The sequence below is a fragment of the Nematolebias whitei genome, chromosome 20, assembly GCF_014905685.2.
Source record: "Nematolebias whitei isolate Nwh7 chromosome 20, NemWhi1, whole genome shotgun sequence".
Taxonomy (NCBI): Eukaryota; Metazoa; Chordata; class Actinopteri; order Cyprinodontiformes; family Rivulidae; genus Nematolebias; species Nematolebias whitei.
Window position 1 is genome coordinate 30,572,905 of NC_056517.1, and position 24,037 is coordinate 30,596,941.

Here is a 24,037-nt window from a genome sequence, read left to right on the forward strand (position 1 = left end):
TTTTTTTCCAAAACGTTTTGCATCTATTTCAGGTGATTCAGCTGTGTGGTCAGGCCTGACCCCTCCACTCACATTTGGAGTATTTTCAAATATTTTCTGATATCAGTTACCCGCACTGTATACAGATACACACACTGCTGTGTCACACGGTGGGCTGTCCATGAGCAACAAACAGCACATCAGCAGCTCTGTTGGTTTCTGTAAAAGCTACAACACATTCACACATCTGATCTATATTTATATTTTGACCTTAATATGCTTCGGAACCATTTGAGTCACTTTTTTAATAGCTATGTTAGTTAAATTACCTGACATGATATAAGAGAAACAGGCAAAATGACCAGCGGCTTCACATTTAAACTTGTAAAACTTCTCCACAGCTGAACGATGTGATGACAGCCATCAGCTATTTTACAGCTTCACTGTGAACATAACATCACTGCTGTTTAATTATGTGAATATAATGCTGTTGCATGATTGACAGTGACCCCAGAGGGCCCAACAGCTCTAAAAACACTTAAACATTAAACTAAAGAGAAATGCAACTGCTTGTAATCCGCTTTGAATAAAGTCTCAACTAAACAGAATTTTCATTAAGGTTTCTAAAAGAGCAGTTCATTAAAACGACACTAAAAATAGTATTTTTTTAATCATTCCCAGAGAACACTGTTTATTTGTCTCAATGAAGTCAGCAGATGAGCTGACTTTTTATTTGCAGTAATTTTACCAATCATATAATTAAAGGTTGAATGAGAAAACATCACAAAATATTTGCTCTTACAACTTAATTTACTACACTTTATAATTTACTTTACTATGCTTTTATGGCAGTTTTTAGTATTTTAAATGCAGTTATGCTTATAGAGGATTTTCTTTACTGTGCATGCTGGTGAACCATCTATTCTTTTTGCCCGTGTTATCGCATTTAATGACACAGGTCATGATATATGTATATATGAATGACAGAAAAGGAAAGAGTTATAATAAGGAGTTTTTGTTGAAAAAAATAGTAAAGTTGAGTTATTTTTATACTTGTTATGGGAACTTGGTGGCACTTGTAGCTCATTTTACCAGCTGGGACCTCTTCTTATTGTTTTAATTCTTGTAAAGCCCAAGTAGAAGGGTGTCAAACAAAATATAAAAACAATCAGAATGTAGCTTGTTGTTTTATTTTTTAATTTAAATATTTAAAATATTGGTTAGCTTTCTAAATCAGGAGAAAAAGATGGCAGAAAAAACAAGAAAGCTGTTAATGGTAGAGTTGTCGCTTGTTAACTTTGGATAACGCTGAGGACTAGGCCTGTCGCAATAAACAATAAATCAATTAATCGCATGATAAATGAAAATTATCAACCTCCTTTTCATTTATCGGCTTTATCGTTTCTTTGTGTCTCTCTCTTTCTACTGAAGACACGGCTCAGTTCCGGTGTTCTTCACTGAGCCCTCCCTTTCTCTTTTCTCTTAAAAATACGTTTTAACATCCAAAATTGCGTTTTTGGATCGTTAAAAGCAGCTAAGCTACGAGCTCAGCTAACAGGCCGACCTCGGCGGGGAAAAAAACTCCTTCTTGTCGAGCTCCAAATTCATGGTTGAAACCGGTGCCTTCGTGTAAAAAAAGTTGTTTACTGTTTTTTAAATTAAAAGCTTTGTGTGAAAAACGCTATGCTAAGAGCTCAAACCACACCGAGGGTCCGCCATGTCACCAAGTCAACCCACTCCCATTTTTCTTAAAGAGACATGCTGCTAGCTCCCTCACTAGCCATCCTTCGGTTCAAACAGTCTTATACTGCCATCCAGTGGTTAAAAAAGGTACTACACTCAAAACAAATCAACATTTGTTATAAAATTCGACACTAATTATTGTTAAATTTCAAACAATATTATCGTTTATCGCAATAATTTCTGAGACAATTAATCGCCCAGCAAAATTTGTTATCGTGACAGGCCTTCTGAGGACGCAAACAATAATAAAAAATAAAAAAAACTTCTGCCACATCAAGCTAAATAGGAGCGTAAATTGAATCCAAACCTAATTATGAACAAGAAAAATCTTTATAGGCTGGATATTTGCTGCTTTGATAAGGAAAATGTCTGAGATTTTTCATAAATATTAGTCTGCTAATTAAAAGATGTTGCTGTGACTCTAATTTAAAACAAAACACAAATTCAGCATGAATCCTGAAGGTATTTTTCTGCTCTGAGTTCTTCAGCGTAGTTAAATCAGTCAGGCTTTTTCTTTTTTTCTGGGTGTGTCGACCGACGGGTTTGAAGCTAGTTAGAGCTGACAGCTTTATTTCAGCTCGCTTATTTCCCGCCTGACTTAAGAGCATGCTTTTTACATCCCAGCAGTGATGTTTACTGAATGATCATTATTGATTTAGGACACACAGAGGCCTGAAGATCCACTTAGACATGAAGAGCTTGCTGGAGTAGAAACAAAGAGCTTTCTGCATCTTTCTGCCAGAACTCCTGGTGAATAGTCTGTCTCTCTTGTAATGAATTAGTTGAGATCAAATGTGGGCACACGTCTGGATTTGATGGAGATTTACAGCCATTTAAAAAAAAAAAAAAGCTGCATCTGAAAATAAACCGTACTGACATCCACTAAAGTAAAACTCTCTTGGTACAAACAGTTTTAAAATCGCTCAGAAGTGAAAGTAATTTTATTATTATGAACAGCTGCTCCAGTGTATTATGCCTTCCTCAGGGGTTTGTGTTGTGTTTTAATGCTGGTATCACCATTTTGTCTCTTCCTGCAGCTTTTCTCCCCAGCTTCACTTTCATCTCATCTCAAGGCTCAGAGATTCAGCTTCCTGTTCTTGTCATATCTAATCTTATGATCTGAACAATCACTATGAATTTATGGATACAACATGAGAAGTTTATATAGTTGACTTCAAATGCTTGTGACATGAAAAGTAAATTCTGCAGTCAAAAAAAAAAAAAAAAAAAAAAAAAAAAATCTGCTGAATGGAGATCTTGATTGAGCATTTACATTCAGTTTGTAGCTTTAGGAAAGATTTGAGGCATTTATTCATCTCGATCTTTGCTTGGCCTTTTGGGGACCAGATCCTGGAGGCGCTGGCACGAAACGACGACCTGCTGGTGCAGATGTGCGGCAGGTTGAGTTCCAGCTGTGACGTGATACCTGAGGAAATGCACGTACGCTTCAGTGCCATGTGCAGCGAGAGGGTGGAGCACATCAATCGACGCATCACGAACTACAGAAAGGTAACTTTCCGGGGGAGCTCTGAGAGGAAACGAGGAAACTTCATTTGTTTTAAGTTAGTATTGTAGTTAGTGTATTTGTGTATTTTTGGACAGCCTGAAACTGGAAAAAGCAAAGATACCCAAACTAAATAATGTATTGTAGTCTCTCAAATAAAGGGGGGGGGGGTTACGTTCCAGACACCACCGCGGTAGGTGATAAACCACAAAGTAGGAACGCAATATTTATTTTAATATTTATGTATATTTTAAGCCTTTATAAACCCTTCCCAAAACTATTTTTACCACATCAGTTTCTCTTCTTTGAGTTTCAGCAGAAAGCAGTGGCAGGAAGCGCTGTTGGCTTCTGGGCCATGTAGTTCTTTTGACTTGCTTTACAGTGAAGGCTTACTGTTATTATTATTATTAATAAATTATAATAATAAAACAAAATTATTGTTGTTATTATGCTTATTATTATTTTGTTTGTCAAAGCACTTTGTATTTTTTTATCCTGAGAAGTGCTATATAAATAAAGTTTTACTTACTTACCATGGAAAGAAAACTACAAAATGGCAGCGCCTGTCTGAAGTACATTTGGTTCAGTTTCTCTGGTAGTGTTTGCGCCCTCCATTGCTGTTCTTTGAGTTTTGGCAGAAAGCAGTGGCCGGAAGTACCGTTGGCTTCTGGGTAGTGTAGTTCTTTTGACTTGCATTACAGTATAGGCTTATTGAAAGAAAACTACAAAATGGCTGTTCCTGTTCAAAGTTTTTTTTTTTTTTGTCCTATTGGTTGGTTCCTGCTCCCGTTAACGTTTCATCATGTACCGTCCCAATCACGTGAGTAACATTAAAGCTGAGAATTGTATGTCGTGTACAATCTTGCTTTAAAAACCGGTAAAAGAGCGAGTTCCTGAATATTGAACCACAAAGTATCGAGGGACAAAGTATGGGCATTTTAAGCAAAAACACTGATTGAATTAATTTTTAATTACTCACTGGTGCCCATTTCCAGCAGTCACTGTGTGAGAGGCGGAGGACATCCTGGACAGGTCTCCAGTCCATCACAGGGACACATGGAGACAAACAACCATTCACTCTCTCACTCACAGCTAGGGACAATTTACAGTTACCAATCAGCCTAACATGAATGTTTTTGGTCTGTGGGAGGAAACCAGAATGCATTAAGAAAACCCATGCATCCACGGAGAGAACATGCATACTCCACCCAGAAAGGTCCCTGGCTGGGATTTGATAGAATAGACTAGAATAGAAACAGCCTTTATTGTCCCATGGATGGGAAATTCAAGTGTAACAGTGATCCGGCGACCTTCTCGCTGAGAGGCAACAGCTCTTCCAGCTGATGCACCGTGTCGCCACTGTAATTATTCAAGTGAATTTAAAATGAAAACACCTTCTAATGAAACAGGCTACAGGTACTGAAATGTGTGCTGCTGCTGCTAGCCAGGAATCCTTATATTCATTATCACCGATCAGATTAATCTAATTCCTTCATCCATCTAATCGATTAACATGAACCGAGATGCACAGCAATAAAGCAAAACAATTTTTTTTTTAATGCAGGATCAGCACTACATCATGCTAACGCTAATGGGTAAGAGATGCTGACATTAATCAAAATGCATAAAAACTAAATACATGGTTTTACAAATTACCATTTTCAAAAAACACAGCTGCAAATCATGACAACAAAAGTCGAACCAGACATTTCTGAAAAGCTTCACTGTCAGAAAACAAGAAAGCTGTAAACGTGACTTTTCACAAAACACATTTTGACAATACATCAAAACAAAAGCATTATGCAAACAAACCACATTAGCAAACCAGAAAACACTGCTTTATTTGTTTATTTTTAACAAACATTGTGCTCAAATGTTTTCCTTACACTTCCTGACTTCTCATGCATTTTGCAAAAATGTCCACAAACTTCATAAGTAGGTGACGGCTCGTTCATTTACTGAGTCCAAAAATATTTTTAGCTCTTTTTTTTTTTTCTTCTCACATCTGCAAGCATGTGCCCCTGAGCCATACATGCAAGTGTGCGTGAGAAAGAGGAAAATATCAGACTTAACTTCAGAGGGGGGCCTTGGATTAATTACCACTTTATAAATATCCCTGCATAACAGTCAAGACTTTAGTTGTGAAAGGGCCCCTTCATGGCGCAGAGCATTCCTTGTTGAACACTGCAAAGAGAGAAGAGAGGGCTTATAACAGAAGAGGAGGAGAAGGAGACAGTTGAAGGAAGAAATTGAAAGTGGAGATTAATATTAAGATATGACAAAGTGATTAGCAGGAGAGATTTGGACTTCAAAATAAAAGACCTGAAGGACCTGAGACAGGTGTCGGAGTAGCTCCTCTCCATTTCGATTCTGCATGATTCTTACTCAAGCGAAGTGAGATAACAGAAGATCGTACTATTATTGTGTGGATGTTTATGAAACATTAAAGTCCATGCTCAATAATCCAGGTATAAAATCCAGCAGTGTTCAGTCAGGTCATCTGGACAGTCCAGAAATCGTCCAGATGACCTGACTGAACACTGCTGGATTTAAGAAGCTTTCACACTTTTGTGATCCATTTTTCTTCTGTATGTTTTTCAGCGCGAATCTCGTCCCACAGCTTTCAGTCTATTTCAACAAATCATAAATCAAAATGTTCAGCTCATTCAGGACAATCCTGCTTTGACTTTTGGTATCTTTAGCATTTTGAAATATTTAGCCTTTTCTGCCATTTTTTTCTCATAGAAAATGAATTGAGTTAATTTTACATCCTTCAAAGCTTTAGATGTGTTTACAATCTTTTACTGCTTCTTTCACATTTTGCTTCTTTTAGCTTTATTGTGCAAATTTAAACTTTTTTCCAGCTAATATCAGCTGTTTTGTTTTCCTTTTTGATTCTTTCTGCTAACTACAACATTTTTGCACTTCTAACTTTTTCTGCAGATTTCCACTTGTTATGCTCTTTTCAGCTTATTTCTGCAAGTTCAAGCTTTTTCTGCTATTTCGGCTACTATTTAACTGTTTCCATGCTAGTTTAAGCCTTTTCAGCTAAGTCCACATTTTTTTGCACTCATTTAAACTTTTTTCAGCCTAATTCAACAAAAATGTGGTCTCTCTACTTCCTTCTTGTAATTTCAGCTCCTTTCTGTGTTTTTAGCCAATTTTCAGCTGTTTTTTTGTTGTTGCTAATTTCAAGTTTTTTTTCCAGATAATTTTTACTTTTTTGTGCTCATTTTTGCTTCTTTCAGCTTAATTGGCCAAACGTGTTCTTTTTGCTTTCTTATGGTAAATTAAACTTGTTATATCTTTTCAGCTACATTTTTTTAAGCTAATTTCAGCTGTTTTCAAATTCAAGTTTTTCGTGATAATCTCCGGCACTTTCAGCCTAATTAACCTCTTTATGCTAATTTCAGTTTGTTATACTCCTTTCAGCTTTTTTCTGCTAGTTTCAACTTTTTCTGCTCTTTCAGCCACCAATTTAGCTCTTTTATGCTAATTTTAGCTTTTTCAGCTAATTCCACATTTTTAGCTCATTTCAGCTCTTTTCATGTCCTTCTGGTATCTTAAGCTTCTTTCTGCATTTTCAGCTACTATTCTTCAATTTTTTTACTCACTTCAGTGTTTCTTTTAGCTGATTTCCTATTTTTTGTGCTTATTTAAACCTAATTCAACAAATATGTGTTATTTCTGCTTTCTTCTGCGATTTTAGGCTTGTTCTTCCATTTCAGCAACATTTCAGCATGAATTTTTTTTTTAGCTAATTTCAGCTGTTTTTCAGGAAGTTCTGCAATATGCTTTCACAATGCATTTTTGCAGGAAATGCAATTTCTGTAGTTTAAAATATAACTCTTTCAGTAGCCTGCTTGTATTATTTGTTGCACCAGATGGGTAAAGACTATTGTTTGACTTTCCAGATCCTTGCTCATGTTTTACTTAGATTCTGACAAAGAAAGCTTCCTTTATATCGTTGCTCGAGTGGAATCAGCGATTTGAGACATGACTTGTAGAGTTGAGTCACTCTGGTGGATATTTATCCTGATTTTATTATATACAAATAATCCATGTGTAGATCATTTATGTATAGTGTAATTTTAGTGACATGCATTTATTTATTTTAGCAGAAAACTTGCTTGATATTCCTTTGGAAACTATGAATCTTCGGTTCCTCTGCAGCAAATTCAAACCATGAAATTTTGCTCTGGAAGTCATTGAAGCGACACGTGAACGTTACAATTACAATCCAATGGCACGAGCTGCTGTTCACCCCTTCAGCTCAGCTTAAATCAGTTGAAACGATGAAGGCTTGAAGTCTGGACTTTTTCCACATTTGTGAGTTTGGTTTAAACATTTGTGCTGCCACGCAAGAAAGGAATGTTGGACGTGTTTTAGAAACAGTTTTTTTTTTCTTCTGGCATGTTGTCATACTCGTACAAGTAAAATTTTGTTGACAGATACTCTGCCCTGTTTTTGCTGAGCTCCTTTAAATGTCAAATACGATGCACGTCAACTAAATAATTTCTGAGTTCCTGGTTTTAAAGCCTGCATGTTTTTATCTTTTCAATTAGAATCACAGTGCTCACGAGTTATTTATCGTCTTCGTCTCAGTTTGCTCGTGTCCTGAAGAACAGAGCGTGGCCCACCTTTAAGCAAGCCAAGGCCAAGGTTTCCCCCCTGCACAGCAGCGACTTCTGCCCCACAAACTGCCACATAAATGTGCTGGAGGTGTCCTACCACAAGACCACCACTTCTCTGGGCAGTGCCTTTGGTGTGCAGCTAGACAGCAGGAAGAACACTCTGGAGAAGAACGGGCGCAGCAGTGAGAACGGTGAGAACGGTGCACAATCAGTTCACGTATTTATCAAGCTTCACCGCTCCGAAGCTTTACTGACAACATGGGTTTATGTCCAGGTAAGCTGAGCCCCATGGTGAATGTCCAGCACACAATCACAACCATGGCTGCTCCTTCGGGTCACAGCCTGGGCCGGACAGAGGGACACGGGCTTCGGTTCTTGCTCAGAGAAGACGACCTTCTCACTCTCGATGCATATCAGAAACTTCTTTATAAACTCACTGCTGCTGTAAAGGAGCTGGAGACACACGGTGCCCACATTCATGAGTGAGTAGCTTTACATTCTGTATAAACTGTTTACGGTATTTAGGGATGCGCTGTTGATGACTAGAACTGGACAGTTTTCAGACATGTTTGACCAATCAAGCACTCAAAAATCAGAGTTTCCTCCACACTGGTTTCTGATTGCGTCATCGCTGTAAGTGGCTATGGCCGCCACAGTTAATCAAATTTTGCAAACCTTTCAAGGTGGCACATAATGAAAGTTTTCAGAAATTGTTTATTTATTGTCTATCCCTTTAGCGCAAATGCCACATATATTGCAAAGTGCTTGGATGATATGAGATAATAACATGTACAACTTCACAACTTGTTGCAAATAAAATGAGACTTTAGGCCTAACCTTTAAGACTTAATGTCATAAAACCAACGTGGACAGAGAACAGAGGACCAAACCACAGTCATATAAGTAAGTAATTGGATGTTTAAAATTAAATGCTTTAATGTAAAAACGTTTGAACATTACAAATTTACAAATGGCAGAATAATGCAGCAGCATGAAGACAATAAAAAAGACTTGACAAGGACTATATATAATGAGGGAGATAATGACTGAATGGATACAGCTGTGACAAGTTCCAAACCCAGACCAGCTGTGTCTGAAAAGCAGGAACTCATGACTGGTGAGTGAGCAGATTTTACAAAATAAAACAGGAAGTAATGTGGTAATTCAAAATAGAACAAGACAACAAAACCATCCATCCATCTTTATCTGCTTCTTCCTTTTCAGGTCACAAGATTAAACAAAACCTACAAAATCTAAACTTTATTCCAAATATCTAGGCACATTTTATTTTTGCATTTCAATGTGATGATTCACCTTCTGATGGAACAATTACCAAATGGTAATTCAAAGATATATTGAAATGTATTATTATTTTTAATATTCACATGACGGTGAGTTGAAATGTTGTATATATGCAGTAGTCCATCTTTTATCACGGGGGGGTTCCAGTCTCAGTCCACATGCGATAAGTGAAAACCCACGAAGTAGGAATAGTAGTACAAGTAGTAAGTAGTTTATTTTAGTATTTATATATATGAAGGTGTTTTAAACCCTTCCCACACTCTCAATATTCTAAACAATGTTTCTAAACTCTAAACACTCTAAAAGAGCACAGCATGTCATGATTTCCCTCTCTCTGCCACCTGCCGGCGCTCTTGGCCACGCCCACTTTTCTGCTGCAGCGTGGAGATGATATGCTGCAGGAATGAGCTTCTCCCTGCTGCACTGGAGCACCTGCTGCACCTGTGTGCAGCCCACAGGTGCAGCAGGTGCTAAATAATTTATTTAAAATTAAAAAATCCATGCCGATCTTACGGCTCATTCATCAGTCAGCCAGTTGTGTGTCATGTCCAATCTTACTTTGAAAAACTGTGAAAGAGCGAGTTTGTGAAAGTCGAACTGTGAAGTAACGAGGGAGGGACTACTGTATATATGTATGTATGTATATATATATATATATATATATATACATATATACATATATACATATATATATATATATATATATATATTTTTTTTTTTTTCCCAGTAAAACCCTGAAACTTCTGCAGGCTGACAGTCAATGTGCTGCATCTGTTACTTGATGAGAATACATTTGGGTCATTACTTTACACCTGTCCAGGCATGCTATGCTAGACGGAGGAGGAAAAGCATAGAGACCATGTTACGCCACATTTCCTTCTCAAACGTGCCCTCTTGCTTTGTTTTTGTTCAGGATTTTAAACTTGGCATGGTGTTTTATATGGAGTGAATCATTGCTTTTTGCTGGGTCACTCTGTATTCTGCACGGTTTTCTGTTTGGCACGGATGCAAGGTTCATTGTTCAGCAGCACACGAGACACCGGAAAGCAAAGGAGAAAATCCTGCTTCGGGCCTGAGCACCTCCACCGGGCAGGAAGTAAAATCTAAATGAAGATGTGTGTGAAATGAAGCCAGGTGCTTGTCTGTTGAAAGCCACTGTTTAATAAACACTGCCACATCACCAACACAGACGTTGATTAAGCAGTAGTTGATGATTTTAATTTTTTTTATAAACAGCTTACTGATTACTTTATCTGTTATGAATCTTTAGATAATCATTTGGATGATTTATTACCAATAGTCTATTCTTATGTACGTTCCTGGATGAAGCGGAGCTGTCGCCTCACCATAGTAATGATGAGAGGAGTCCACAGCAGCTGGTAATGACAAAGTCAGGACAGAGTCTGTCATGCCCCTGTCACTGCCAATTAGCTCACTGGCATCCTCGCACCTTGGACCAGTCCAAGGCGCATCTAGTGAGGCAGTAATGACCTATTGCATGAGCTGTCTGTTCAAACATGCAGACTTTAGACAAGGAGCTTGTTAAGGGTAGGAGTGTGTGAGGGAGGCTGTGAGGGTTTCAGCACGGAAACTAATTTGGTCCGTTTCTTGTAGCTGGCTCGATGCATCAATTTGACCTCTGTGGGTGTGTTAAGGCTTCCTGAAATTACTGGCAGTTTGCATTTTAGATGTTTCACAGGCTGCACAGGGGTCATTACTACTACTACTACTACTACTGCACACACTCTGCCCGTCTGTCTGAAAGGTTGCCTGTATAAAAGAAGACAATAATAATAACAGCGCTCCTTTTGCTTGCTCTCATTTTAACTCAGCTGTTCACATACAAAGACTCAGACTTTCCTTTTAGTTATTTAAAGGGTAAATGTCCCAAATGGGTGGTTTAGTTCTTCTTAAAGTAGGATTTCCATGAAAATCTATAAATAAATAATACAGTTCCTGTTGTAAATAGCTTTTTGAATGGCCTCAGATATTTTTTTTCTGACGGTATTGATGAGCTAACGGCTGGTCCAAGTGGGGCCGAGAACAAAAAACAGTTCATGCGTGCACAGTTTATAAAACTTTTAATTATCTATTAATTTCACGTGACAAAATATTTATGCAAAATTCCACAGTGGGTGATTGTAGATGAATGACAGATGTGTGTGATCATGCAAACAGGGACGCTGAGGAAAAACACAGGCTGGGAACATAGAAGCAAAACCTAAAAAAATAGACCAGTTCACACTGGAGGCAAAAGTGGCTTAAATCCAACTTTTCTGTGCATATGCACCTCGCTCATATCTAACATTTTATGACAGAACATGACAATTCTGATTTTTGTAAATTAAACCAAGGCCACCTATTTATGTTGTGATGAATCAGTCTGAGCAGTTGCGGCTTGTTGTATCTGACTTTTACGGCACTGAAGTCTGACAGAGTTCACAGAATATACAGGGAGCAGCTAAAAGGAGCAAACAACAGACAAAACAAGCATGACAAACACCGCTGATGGAGCTAGTCAGTGGAAATAAACTAAGGTTTTGGGCTTAATTAACATTTGGGGTGACTTTTCTGCCCATGTGGGTCACTCCAGGGACACGCCGTTTAAAGGGGCGTCCAAACATTTTCATATGTGGGCCAATACTATCAAGATGAAAGGACTCGTGGGCCACAAAAATGTGAATTTAACTCAACGTGACCAATATTTAGGAGAAAGGAGAAATGTTTAAAAGTTTTGGTGGAGAAAGAGTTTTTAAATTGTTGATCCAAAACATTAAGAGCCTCATAAACACTAAGCTTATATATTTTTTTATTAAAAATGATTTAATTTATTTTATTTGTTGTGTCTATGTTTGTTGTTTTCTTGTGTTTGGAAAGTAAATTTTACTCTGTTCTCAGCAATAAAAGCACAATTTGAGTAAGTGTCCTTTTAAAAGGGGGTCCATCAGCCTTTTGAACCATGGACGGCCCAAAAGGCTGATCCAAGTTCTGAAAAACCGTCCAGCTGTCAGTTGCTACAACCGATTAATAGAAAGTTTGATAAAGTTGATTAACTCGTATAGATGATACCACGTTATATTCATTTAAAAATGTCCACTTTCCCTCTTTTTTATTTTATCAACTGCAATATTTAACCAAGTTTTATGAATCATGATCCAAAAGTTTCCTTTCTTGTAGAAATCAATAAAGGTTTTTAGTGCTTTGCACCATAAAGTGAAAATAAAAAAGATTATAGCCAAAGGTTTGTATTTTGCTTAATATTGCTCATTTTGAGAAGAATGTTCATCTGTTTTGCTGTTAAACCTAAACATTATATATAAAAGATTAACAACTAATTTGCAGAAAGTCTGCATTAACCTCTTAAGCCTCATGGACAAAATGATACCATTCTTAAACTGCAGTTGTGGGCCGCACAAAAGCACTCAAAGGGCTGCAAATGGCCCTCGGGCCACACTTTGTGGACACCCGTGGTTTAAACTGTAGTCTGATTACAATTGCTTTGTAACAGATTTAAACATTAAGCCCTGCAGTGTGAACTTAGCTTAAAAAAGCCAAACAAGAATAACAAACTACCCAAATTAAAGCACCAGTACAAACGGAGACAGAAAAGCAGTATGATGTGAAATTGATGGTAAAGATTTATAAAATAGCATTTGCATAAACTTCTATTAAGTCTTTTTGAGACTGAATTAGTTTAAGATGGCAACAATCCACTTTGTTCTCATCTCAGACAATCATTAGCTCTTTGATCTGCTCTGGTATAGCCTTTATTTGTAAACTGAGGTCATTCAAAGAACAGGTAAGATATTAACTCTTCATAACTTTGCCATAGACTGCCACTTTCAAAAGATCTGAACTCTCTAAAAACCTGTTTCCCAACAAACGAGTTGAATTGGCTGTTTTGTGTGTTGCGTCAAACACTTCCCTTGTCTGTTCTCAGTTTGAAGAAAAGAAGTCTGCTGTATTTCACCCAGATTAGAAACACCCCTCATAATTTTAGGAAATAATAAAAAGCACTGGACATAGTTTCATGTTATGTAATTTCTTGGCTGGATATTTGAGGAATCCACTTTGAGGCACCTCTGAACTTTTGTTTCTGTATCTCAGAAAGGGTGACAGCTGTGAGAGGACAAGCCCTGCTTCATATTCTCCTCTCTTCCTGAATTGAAAACCAAATATCTCAACTTTGTCCTCTATTTTTTTTTTTTAATCTTCTTTTTTTTTTTTTTTTTAGTTTGCACACATAAATTAGCTGTCAGAGATCTAGAGCTGTAGTATGTTTGGACTTTTTATCGTACTATAAATAGCAAAGATCCTTCCACTGAATTGGAGACTTACTAAAGCAGGATCACTCTTAAATGTTTAGTTAAAAGAACATCTTGTGAGATAAATAAATCTTCTAGATTGTTCTGTTTTTAGGTTTCCCTGTGTTTCAATCTTCAGCTCACCTTTGATGCGATGATTATTCTGCCGTACTCCCTCCCAGTTTGAACCCCAAAGGCCCCAGACTGGGCTCCCTTCTTTATTACCCAGTGACCAACCACAGAGCCAGGAGGCCTTCTCCATGGCAATGGAATGCCATTCTGCTTTGGAGGGGCATTGTGGTGGTTTCTGGAGTGAACCGTAATGAGGGCAACTTGCTGCCTCGTCGGCCTGCGAATGTGTAGAAAGCAGGTCAGTGGGGAACGAGTAACCATTTAGAGGATTTCAAAAACCCGAGACACATTTGGCACGTTTGAATTAAAGGAAGACGTGTTCGTTTTGATGCAGCACAGAGCAATGTAGCCCCTCACTGTTTCCACTTTGTATTGAAGGTCGATGGAGCGACGTCACGGAAAATGTAAGCCGATTCAAATTCAAATGAGTCCGAAATATAAACATTGTGTGTCTGTGTGTGTGCGTGTGTGTGGGGGGGGAGAGATCAAAAAAAGTACAAGCCCAGCATTTATTAGGATATGGCTTTAAACTCCACCATGTGTTGCTGCAACTGTGAAAATATCCTGTTCCTGCTCTTCTAATAGACATCTAGCAGAATCTCTCACAGAATATAAGACGGTGGCTGTACAGAGAGGGGGGAGCTGATCTTTGCAGCCACGTAGGAGCGTGTTGATACAGGTGTACCGAACTTCATGTTTGAACCTTTAAATATAATGAGGACCGCTGAGCATTTGAAGCATAACACAAACGTGCCAGTGTTTTGTTTGGCCCATTAGGTCAGCTATCAGAACCCACCACACGTACTGTGTGTACTGCATGTTGTATCAGTATAAGACCTTCCCTCTTCTTCCTTTCTGTCCCCATCAGCCTTATATCCTCCATCACCTACCCTCCAGCATCAGAGGTGGGGAACCAGGAGAGCTACATTTCTGCAGAAAGTGAAGGAGAGAAAGGTGAGAGGAATGGGAAGAAGGTGTGTTTCAATGTGGCAGGAGACGAGCAGGAGGACTCTGGACATGACACAATCAGCAACAGAGACTCATACAGGTAAAACCAACGCGAGAGCAAGTCGCCTTAGCACTGCATACTTTTAGGCCTTAAAGACACATTTTAAGGAGTTCATATTAAAATGAAATGGAGGCCTAGCGTTTTTCCATTCAACCTTTATTAATATAGGTGAGTCTCATTGAGTCACAAGGACTCATTTTCAAGAGACCCGTTTTAAACAAAGAACACAGACAAGGTACAAACAACAATAAACATCCATAAAATGCATATAAACTTAAAAGTTAATAAAAGTAGTGTTATAAAACAAAATAACATCAAGCTACATTGTGAAACGAGATAAAATACTAACAGCAGGAAAAGGTTTGCATTGATTTTTCTACTGAACTGTCACAATTGTTCAAAATCCCTTAGAGAGGTCAAAGTCAACTTCAGATCTTTTTGCAAGGTGTTCCAGGTTACAGGGACAGAGCAAGAAAAGGCCTTTTTGTCGATTTCAGGGGCGCTGCAGGTAATGATGGCTTGAGAGCGCACACTATTGCACTGATGATGTGACATGTAGGAGGAGCTATATGAAGGCAGCAGACCAATGAGTGATTTAAAGATGAAAATGTACGAGTGTGAGAGCCTACAGTATGCATAGATAATGAGGACCAACTGACCAGTGAGTATAGAGTGCAGTGATGGGTATGGTAGATACAACCAGTTATGAATCTTAGAGCACCATGATAGACAGCTTCCAACATCATGTAAATAATGTCACCATACTCTATGGCCAGTAGGAAAGTAGCAGCTACAAGGTGTTTCCTGGCATTCAAAGTTAGACAAGATCTATTTCTAAAAAAGAAACCCAGTTTTAATTTCAGTTTCTTTGTCAAGTTTTTGACATTCGGCTTAAAAGAGAGATGTGCATTGACCAAGATTCCCAAGTATTAGTAAGAGTTAACAAACTCAATAGGAATACCGTTTCTAGATAAGCTAGGAAGGACTGCTGGTATCAACTTTCTGTTTGAAAACAACATCCCTTTGGTTTTATCAGCATTTAGCACCAATTTGAGATGCAACAAGTCTGACTGGATGATGTCAAATGCAGACTGTAAAAGCTGGAAAACCTTAGCAACTCTTTTAGCTCGACAGTAAACAACTGTATCGTCAGCATAGAATTGCAGGAATGCATCAGGAATGTTCTGACCTACATTACTTATATAGATTGCAAAGAGAGTGTGTCCTAAGACTGCGCCTTGTGGCATTCCTTTACGCATATGAAAAATGACAGTTATGTTAGTTTTGGTCAAGTCTCAAAAATAAGGTTGCATCACATAATATTTTGAGATCTTCCTTGAGCTGTTAGCACTCGGGTATTATGATGGAGATGACTTTCAGCTACAAACACACCAGATTTTAGTGGAGTGTGTGTAAAAATGACTGAATTTGAACCATGTCTGTGTTTTATTAAGTTAATTAGCTCTATTAGCTCGAAATATTAATCGATTGTAGATGTAAATCCATTGATCACTTTCTGATATTTTCATCTGAAATATAAACATTGTTTTCTTCTCAGTGACTGCAACAGCAACCGAAACTCCATCGCATCCTTCACCAGCATCTGCAGCAGTCACTGCAGCTCCTACGTTCACAGTGACGAGATGGACTCAGGTGCACAAACACGACAGAGTTCTACATTATATAAGCCTTTACAATAACTGAGAAATGTGCATGTTTCCCATTTTCAGACAGTTGTTAGCCCAATAATTGTTCAATGGAAGAACAAAAAGTTGTCTTTATAGTAAACGACAAGAAAATATTTGATACAAAGTGTAAAAAAAAACTAAAAAGATGATTCATGATCAGTTTTAATTGCATTTCTGCAGGAGATGAGATGCCCTCTAGTGTATGGCTATCCCATGACAAGCAGAAGAAACTTTATAGCTTTCTAGAGCATCTCTTTAGCCAGGTGAGTCAATTTAACACCCGGACATGTGCTGATTGGGACCATTCAAATAAAAACTCAAGTAATCACTTCACTCTTTTAGATTTGTTTTTTCTGGAGTATTCCTCACATAATTTTTATCTTAGAGGAAATGTATTCACACCCAAATGAATAAATGTACTGTTATTACACTGAAGATGGGATCCACTGCAGCATTCATTACCTAAACACAAGAGGGCTCAACTGATATCATTTTTAATTTGGTGAATGTTTTTTTAAGGTCCACTCTTTATTGAAAACATAGGCTGGAATGCAATTTTCTCTCCTGTAGGAAAAGGGTAAATCAGGACAGGCTTGATAATTTTACTGAAACATTTACAGCACAGATCTGCCATGCCTGACTACAACTAAACACACACACATGCTTGTTTTTGTGTACCCATGGACATTTAGCTGACTTAATGAATTTGTTTGTCCCTTACCCAAATTTTAACCATCAAAACCACAAACCAAACCTTAAACCAAATCTTAAAGGGATAGTTCGGGTTGTTAGATGTGGGGTTTTGTAGATCTGTTCTCATCTGTCTGCAGCTTACGCTAGGAGTACACAGCAGTGAAAGCATTGTGAAGTTTGGATTATCAGGAATAAGTTCTTATGAGCTAACTCTGGTTCGACCCGAACTAAAACAAAAATAATTTATAATAAAAACAACTTTAGTCTCAAATATTTCACAGCATTCCCATGAATATTGATTTTTATGTTTAAATATTTCTGTTGTACATGAACAATTATTGCTGAATGCCTTCAGATTAAACACCCCCAGACTTCTACCATCTAATACAAACAGGTGGTGAATGATTTATAAAGTAGCATTTGACTGAACTTCTCTAAAATCTTTACGTTGTCTTGCGAGGGTGGAAATCTGCTTTGAGACTGACCTAGCTCCAATTAGCTGTTAGCTCGACCCCTCCTGAGAGACCCTACAACTGATAGTCTAAACTGGTATTGCTTGGACAGCTTTCTACTGCAGGTAAGACACTGACTAATGATAGTGACTCCACAGAATACCACTTTATTAAAATTGAATTGTCTCTTTAACAAAAAAAGCTCAAAATGTTGTCTCAAAATGTAAAAGAAATCCCTACAAATTCTTGGTTTTGGACATAATCACATAAAAACAATCTCTCTCTCACTTGCACACACACACACACACACACACACACACACACACACACACACACACACACACACACACACTTCACAAAGAGCTGCATAATAAGGGTTTTATATCAGCAGTTAAAAAGGCATGATAAAGTAACTTTGCTGTGTCTGCACTTTTTGTTCTGTCATTTGTTTTATTGTCGAGCAGTTTCCCTAGCTTTGTTTTACACACCACATAAGCTGTTCATTTGGGTTCTGTGAGGTAAAGTGTGTGTATGTGTGTGTGTGTGTGTGTGTGTGTGTTAGACTGAGAGCAAAAGAAGGCAGGTGTTTGTTATGCATGGGGGACAGTTTTTTGCTTCCCTGCACATGCTTTCAATCCTGTCCCAGTAGGAGACTGGATCATGTGTACCAAGCTGACCCGTGTGTTTTCTTCAGGTGGATTCAATCACCAGCATGCTGCGAGGAGCGGTGGTGGCTCGGGCATTTGAACAGACCAAGTGTTTCATTCCTGAAAGAGGAATACAAGGTAGAAAAATATGTTTTTTTTATTTTTTTTATGTCAAGTGTTTATTTTGCTATCATTCGTCATTTTAACACTCTTTAGTTGTGTTAATTCTTGGGCGAGTTGCTCCTGCTTAGGCCGTCATGATAAACAATAAATCAGTTAATCGCATGATAAATGAAAATTATCTACCTCTTTTTCATTTATCGGCTTTATCGTTTCTTCGTGTCTCTTGCTTTCTACTGAAGACACTGGATGACAAAAGGCTCAACTGATTTTTTTTTAAATCTTTTGTGTGAAAAATGCTACGCTAAAGAGCTCAAACCACTCCGAGCGTTCGCCATTTTGAGAACCGAAAAACAGGAACGAGAGACAGCCCATGTCGCGTCAAGGGGTCTTCCTCCCATTATTATTAAAGAGACATGCTGCTCGTTCCCTCACTATCCATCCTTCCGTTCAAACAGTCTTATACTGCCATCCATTGGTCAAAAAAGGTACTACACTCAAAACAAATCAACATTTCTTCTTCAAACGATATTATCGTTTGTCACAATAATTTCTGAGACAATTAATCGCCCGTTTAAAATTTTGTTATCGTGACAGGTCTACTCCTGCTATGACACTCCTGATGTAATCCTGGGGGGAAGAAGATTATATAAAAGACTCTTTGTTCAATATTGACATAAAACAGAGTAGATGATGATCACAAAAGGGCTGTGACTTCCTGTTGCATAATGTGATGTAGACAAATGAGGGGAAACTATTGTGGCTGGAATCCAGAATTTAAACAAAGAAGTATTCCCAGCATTTACTCCTTTTTAGCTCCATTTCAGTATTTCTGATTTATTTTTTTCCTGTTCTTGCTGTTCTTCTTTTAGTCTTGTAACATCTCTAGTTATTTAGGTACTCATCATCACGTTAGTTATTGATTTATTTATTTGTCAAAGAAAACTGCGACTCTGTAAAAGCTCGATGACTTGCCTCATCTTCACCCCAGTGTCCTTTTTTTTTGCATTTATTGTTAGATTGCATGTTTTACAAAGAAGCTTGGGAAATGTGGCTGAGATTGGCTAAAAATATTCCTACGTCCTGCTACGACTGTGGCACTTGATTCAGAGCAAGACCCATCTCTGAGATAACACAGAACTATCTTAAAAGTGGCTACCCAGAACATAATTTATCTCCAAATGTCTAAAAAAATAACCATTTTGTGTTGGCCTATATCACACTGAAAGAAATTCACTCACACTTAAGCCTTTTTGTCCTTGAGGGTGACTTTAAAGCACTGTGGCATACGTTTTTAGCAAAACAGCAGATTACCCAGTCATTCTGTATGTTTTGATAATTCAAGCCTCCAGACAGCCCGACCCATTTGGCACACGGACTCCTCTCATCTCCAGCTGTCCTCAAGTGAGCGCCGATACGCTTGAACTGAAAATAGGCCTGCTTGTGTTTGTGCGCCTTCAGGAGGCACATAGGGCCTTGATCGGTGCTGTTCCATCCCATCTTCAGAAATATGTGAGCTTGATAATGAAGCAAATGGGATTATCTACCAAGTAGAGCATTTCTTCATCTGATCTGACACCCTGTTGCTCCTCACACACACACTCATACCCACTGTTTAATCTTTGAATCACAGATCTGTTCAACTTCAAGTTATTATAAGTCCCATTTTCTGCTCTGAGAGCAGTTACATAAGACTTAAGAGGTTTTTCCACTCATGTATCATTGCTGTAAAAACAAACACGCATTAAATAATGGAGCAAGTCTACTACTGGTATTCTGCTCAAACAACAAAAATAAGTTCATAATTGGATCAAGAGAGTTTGGCAAAAGGCTGTATTAAAATAAAGAGAGCAGGATGGAGTTAAGTATTCACATGGATGACAAGAATGCCAGTAAACAGCTTGTATATGTGAGAAGTTTTTATAAATGCCATTAAACCATGACTTGAATGACACTGGCTGACTGATGGATGAGGCGCACGATCGGCATGGAATTTTTATTTAAAATAAATCATTTTCAATGATTTAGCACCTGCTGCACCTGTGTGCAGCCCACAGGTGCAGGGAGAAGCTCCTGCTGCAGCCTGTCACGATCTCCTCTCTGCCACCTGCGGCTCTCTGCTACCCACACATTTCTCCTCGGGCTGAAGCTGCTTGTGAAGGGTTAACCCTTTGTTGTCCAGCTACACCGATCAACTTTTGTCTTCCATCTTAAAATTCAAAGTATGTCACATCATAAAATCGTCGTAATCACAACATATAAAAGTGTTAAATGTCATTTTTAATTATTTTAGAACGTCTATGTTCAGTTGTTACAGTGTAATTGATCAAGAAGTACATTTCTGCTCTGTGCTGCTGCTGCGTGAAGGGTTAACCCTTTGTTGTCCTGCTGCGCATGATTGGTTATTTAAAATATTACAGTATTTGAATTTAAATTGTTTATTTCCACAGAAGGAAGAAGATTGTGAGTGAAACTTGAACTTGGACTTCTGTAGCCCTACTTCACGGTTTTTCACTTATCACTGTGGGCGTGGTCCCCTAAACCCCGTGATAAATGAGAGACTTTTACTGTGTGGATGGTGTTTGTTCTCGTCTTGGCCCTGGATTTGGTTATATTTACCCATATTAGTTTTATCTTAAATATATATTTGGGAACAATGCCTGCCTGCAGTCTTGGATCCTTGCCAACCTCTATCTTATTTAATCTCTGCAGGTTGTTGACATTAAAACTTTAACAATAAAATTAAGATCCGGTTTGTATCAATTAATTCAACATCCTAACAGAATACAGCTGCCTCCTGAGATGTTTCAGGTCTTTGCCAGCAGAAGGTCAAACTTATCAAAGTCACAGTATGGTCTTTTAGAAGTAAACCTCTTCCTTGAGGTGACCTCACAGCTCCAGATGAGATAGAGCTTTTTTTTTTGTGCCTTGCATCTCATGTACATTAAATCATCTGCATCCAGTTGGGATCTTCTAATGAGTTCTGTACGCTCGTGTGTTTGTGTCAGAGTTTCAGCAAGAGATGGAGCCCAGGGTAAACTGCACCAAAAAGTTGCGTCTCCATATCAAGCAGGATCCGTGGAATCTTCCCAGCAGCGTTCAGGCGCTCACGCAAACCATTTCTAAATACGCTGAAGGTCAGTGTTAACCCTTCCTGCTTTAACACTTCAGAAACACACATAAAATCAGAAATTCAAAATGTTTAAGCCCTGAAGCTTGTTCAGTTAGTTTTTAAAGAGTTTACATACCTGAAGTTGGATAGTTACTTTAATCTTCTAGTTCTAAATTGCAGCCCTGCCCATTCATTAAATGAAATACCAGACTGCTTCACTAAGTAACCGCTTTAATTCTTTAAAGTGTAACCAAAAACCATCCTGGCACTCGTAAATTGGACCCTCAGAGCCGAGGCTATAAACTAGCAAATATTTAAAAAGCTGCTTAAGTTTTTGTCTGGGTTTGTTATTTATTTTTTTATTGCCAGCAAGAGTGTTTCTATTTTGCTGATACACTCAACTCACATAAGCATACCACCAAACAGAGTTAAACAAATGGAAACTAAAGCTAGCCCCGTGACACGTCTGGGAAAAGGTGAGTGTCTGGTCAGAACACAGAGAATGCAAATAAACCGTTATTATGGATGTGCTGCTCTCCGTTTTCTTTTCGCCTCACCAGGGTGGTGCTTTCACGCAGCCTGACTTCCTGCTTTGCAACCCAGGGCTATGACACAAACAAATATGGATTTATGCTGTTATCTTTGCCTGCTCCTGGCGTTTCTGGTGTGTTTTTACATGTAAAAATAAACAGAAGTGGAGCAGGAGTAATGTTATGCAGCATTATCCTGTGTGGCATTAGGAGTTTAATCATACAGCATTAATTATATTAATATAGCTGACAAAATTAACTGAAATAAAACTCTTATTTACATATTTACTGATTTTTTTTTATGCATTTGTTGTTTCCAGAGGTGAAGACACGACTGCTCCTGGTGCTACTGCAGTACACAGGTTTGCTTAACCTTTTTCCTACTTAAAAACAAAAACATAAAAGCTGATTTTGTAAAATTTGTATTGTTCCCATTACACATAAAAACTAATAAACTTTGTTGCAAAGAAATGGGAGGGCTACAACATAATTTTCTTTGACTTAAAAATACAAAACACTGATATTGTCACTACTTTTATGCTTCTATGGCACAAAATATACACCCAAGGTTAAGGTTATATATTAAAATTAACATTTTATTAAATCATAATAGTTATCATATTTTTTGGACTATAAGGCACAATTAAAATCCTTTAATTTTCTCAAAAATTGACAGTGAGCCTTATAATCAGGTGTGCCTTATGTATTAATTCTGGTTTTGCTTACAGACCTCGAACCGATTTTATGTGGTTATTGTGAATGATTTGAATAAAGTTTGACTTATCTGTTTTGTTTTGGTTAATGCACCTTATATATGAAAACAGAACTGTGTGCCTTATAATCCGAAAAATATGGTAAAGTAACACAAATATTTCCAGTTTAGGAGTGTTTGAGTATGTATGTGTATAAATGTATGAGTATTTATATCCATAACACATTTTTATTTTTTAGCATCCTTGCATGAGCTGCTGCTTATTGAAAATATTGTATTGGAAACCATTGAATAAAATGAAAATCCACTAGCAATAATAAGATGTATAGATTAAACGTGAGGCTCAATAATAGCATTAAAATCATTAAAGCACTTTGAACTGAATGAACAATCTGTTGGGTTCAATTATAAACGTTCACTGAAATCCAGGGAAACAGTGTTAGAAAGTTTGCATCTTTCTCTTTGAGCACAGGAATAATTTGAGTTTTTCAAGAAGTCATTTGTTAACTTGGTGCTGAAATTAAAAAAGGCTATTTCTCAAGGAAATTTGGCAGCTAATTATTCTTGCTTGAGTACACCTCTCATTTGCTTTCACTTCTCTCTGATACATTATTTAATTCCCAACACATTAAAAATGAGGTGCCAAGCCTTTCGGTCACCTCATAGAGAGCCTAACGTAAAGAAGTCTGGTTAATTATCAGAACATACTCAGTCTGTCCTGTACTTCAGTTGTTAATGTGCCAGAGTAAACCTCATTTTAACAGTTTATTTTGCCTGTCATGGATTGTCCTTTTTTTTTGGTCCAGACTCAGAGATCCAGTTACGTCGTGATATGGTCTTCTGTCAGTCTTTAGTTGCAGCTGTGTGCGCTTTCTCAGAGCACCTCCTGGCTGTCCTCAACCAGGTAAATTATGCATGCATATCACATTTTGTTATATAATTTCACACTATTTTAATAAACCAGACATTGCTTAAACAAATACACATTGCCTGCCATTCTTTTGTCCCCCATAACGGAGCAAAGAAGGGGAAATGAAAATGCCCTCTGTCCATTAGATGTTGTGAACCTAACTTGATATTTTAGGTGTGTGGCTGCATCTAGGCATAAGAATGGTTCCTTTCGAAAATTATTATTGTCACATCAAGATCTAAGATGACTACACATACCACAGCTGGATTACTTCAAAAATAAGCAATATGCCGACTTCCATTTTAGAATGCGACTGCATCTAGGTGTAAGAAAGTACCCTAACAAAAATTGGGTTGCCACATAAAAAAATCCAAAATGGCTGCCACCATATACTGGTATGTATACAGTTGTCCCTCGTTTATTTTGGGGGATCCGTACCTGGAAGCGCCGCAGCAAGTGAAAAACCGTGACGCAGGAATACTAGTACAAGTAGGAAGTAGTAGTTTATTTTAGTATATGTGTATATATATATATATATATATATATATACATATATATATATATAT

The 24,037-nt window shown here is 37.8% G+C and overlaps 1 protein-coding gene across 1 annotated transcript in view; it reads left to right on the plus strand.

The window, feature by feature from the left end:
- The window catches only part of prex2 (phosphatidylinositol-3,4,5-trisphosphate-dependent Rac exchange factor 2), a 145,740-nt gene that overhangs the window by 73,670 nt on the left and 48,033 nt on the right, over window positions 1-24,037 (plus strand). Inside the window, exons 23-32 of the mRNA XM_037693973.1 lie at window positions 3,070-3,231; window positions 7,832-8,051; window positions 8,135-8,342; window positions 14,467-14,646; window positions 16,166-16,260; window positions 16,476-16,558; window positions 18,135-18,225; window positions 21,216-21,344; window positions 22,170-22,211; window positions 23,368-23,465. Of these exons, the coding sequence (XP_037549901.1) occupies window positions 3,070-3,231; window positions 7,832-8,051; window positions 8,135-8,342; window positions 14,467-14,646; window positions 16,166-16,260; window positions 16,476-16,558; window positions 18,135-18,225; window positions 21,216-21,344; window positions 22,170-22,211; window positions 23,368-23,465 (1,308 nt within the window). The remainder of the gene's footprint in view (window positions 1-3,069; window positions 3,232-7,831; window positions 8,052-8,134; window positions 8,343-14,466; window positions 14,647-16,165; window positions 16,261-16,475; window positions 16,559-18,134; window positions 18,226-21,215; window positions 21,345-22,169; window positions 22,212-23,367; window positions 23,466-24,037) is intronic.